The sequence below is a fragment of the Myotis davidii genome, unplaced genomic scaffold, assembly GCF_000327345.1.
Source record: "Myotis davidii unplaced genomic scaffold, ASM32734v1 scaffold3211, whole genome shotgun sequence".
Taxonomy (NCBI): Eukaryota; Metazoa; Chordata; class Mammalia; order Chiroptera; family Vespertilionidae; genus Myotis; species Myotis davidii.
The window spans coordinates 108120-108787 of NW_006282526.1; the positions used below are offsets into that span (position 1 = coordinate 108120).

At 72.5% G+C, this 668-nt stretch overlaps 1 protein-coding gene across 1 annotated transcript in view; it reads left to right on the top strand.

Annotated features, from left to right (window-relative positions):
- Positions 1-668, top strand: part of LOC102766465 (mucin-5B) — a 37624-nt gene that overhangs the window by 4935 nt on the left and 32021 nt on the right. The window contains exons 6-8 of the mRNA XM_015560172.1: positions 4-55; positions 413-538; positions 651-667. Of these exons, the coding sequence (XP_015415658.1) occupies positions 4-55; positions 413-538; positions 651-667 (195 nt within the window). The remainder of the gene's footprint in view (positions 1-3; positions 56-412; positions 539-650; position 668) is intronic.

The following is a 668-nucleotide window of genomic DNA, read 5'->3' on the forward strand; positions in this document are numbered from 1 at the left end:
CAGTGCGCCCACGCGGGGGGGCGGCCGCAGAGCTGGAGGGGCCCTGACCTCTGCCGTGAGTGCCTGTCACCCTCGCGGAGTCCCTGGGGAGGGGGTGACCAGGGAGACCCCGGGGGCCTCCTGGGGTAGTGGCCTCGGCAGGTGGAGCCACTCGGGGCTCACAGACAGGAGGGCAGGCGAGCAGAGGGGAACATGGCAGGCCCGGGGCCGGGGGACCCAGTGCGAGGACCGGCCTCGGCACAGGAGGCAGCTGCGGGGGGTCAGACAAGCAGGCCCAAGGCTCCGGAGACCAGGGGCTTCCAAGCCCAGGTGTGGTTTGGGGGACCCTTGGGGACACAGGGAAAGTGGGATTGGAGGCGGCCTGTCTGCCCATCGAGCCGCCTGGGTGCCAAGCACTGTGCCCTCCCCACAGCCCGGACGTGCCCCCTCAACATGCAGCACCAGGAGTGCGGCTCGCCCTGCGCGGACACCTGCTCCAACCCCGAGCGCACCCAGCTCTGCGAGGACCACTGTGTGGATGGCTGCTTCTGCCCCCCAGGCAGGTCCTCCTGGCCCTCGGGGACGGGCCCCCAGCCCGGACTCTCCGCCCGTCCCCGGGGCTGCCTCCTTCACGGTGCCCCCGCCCCCGCTGACCGCTCACCCCTCTGCAGGCACGGTGCTCGATGACG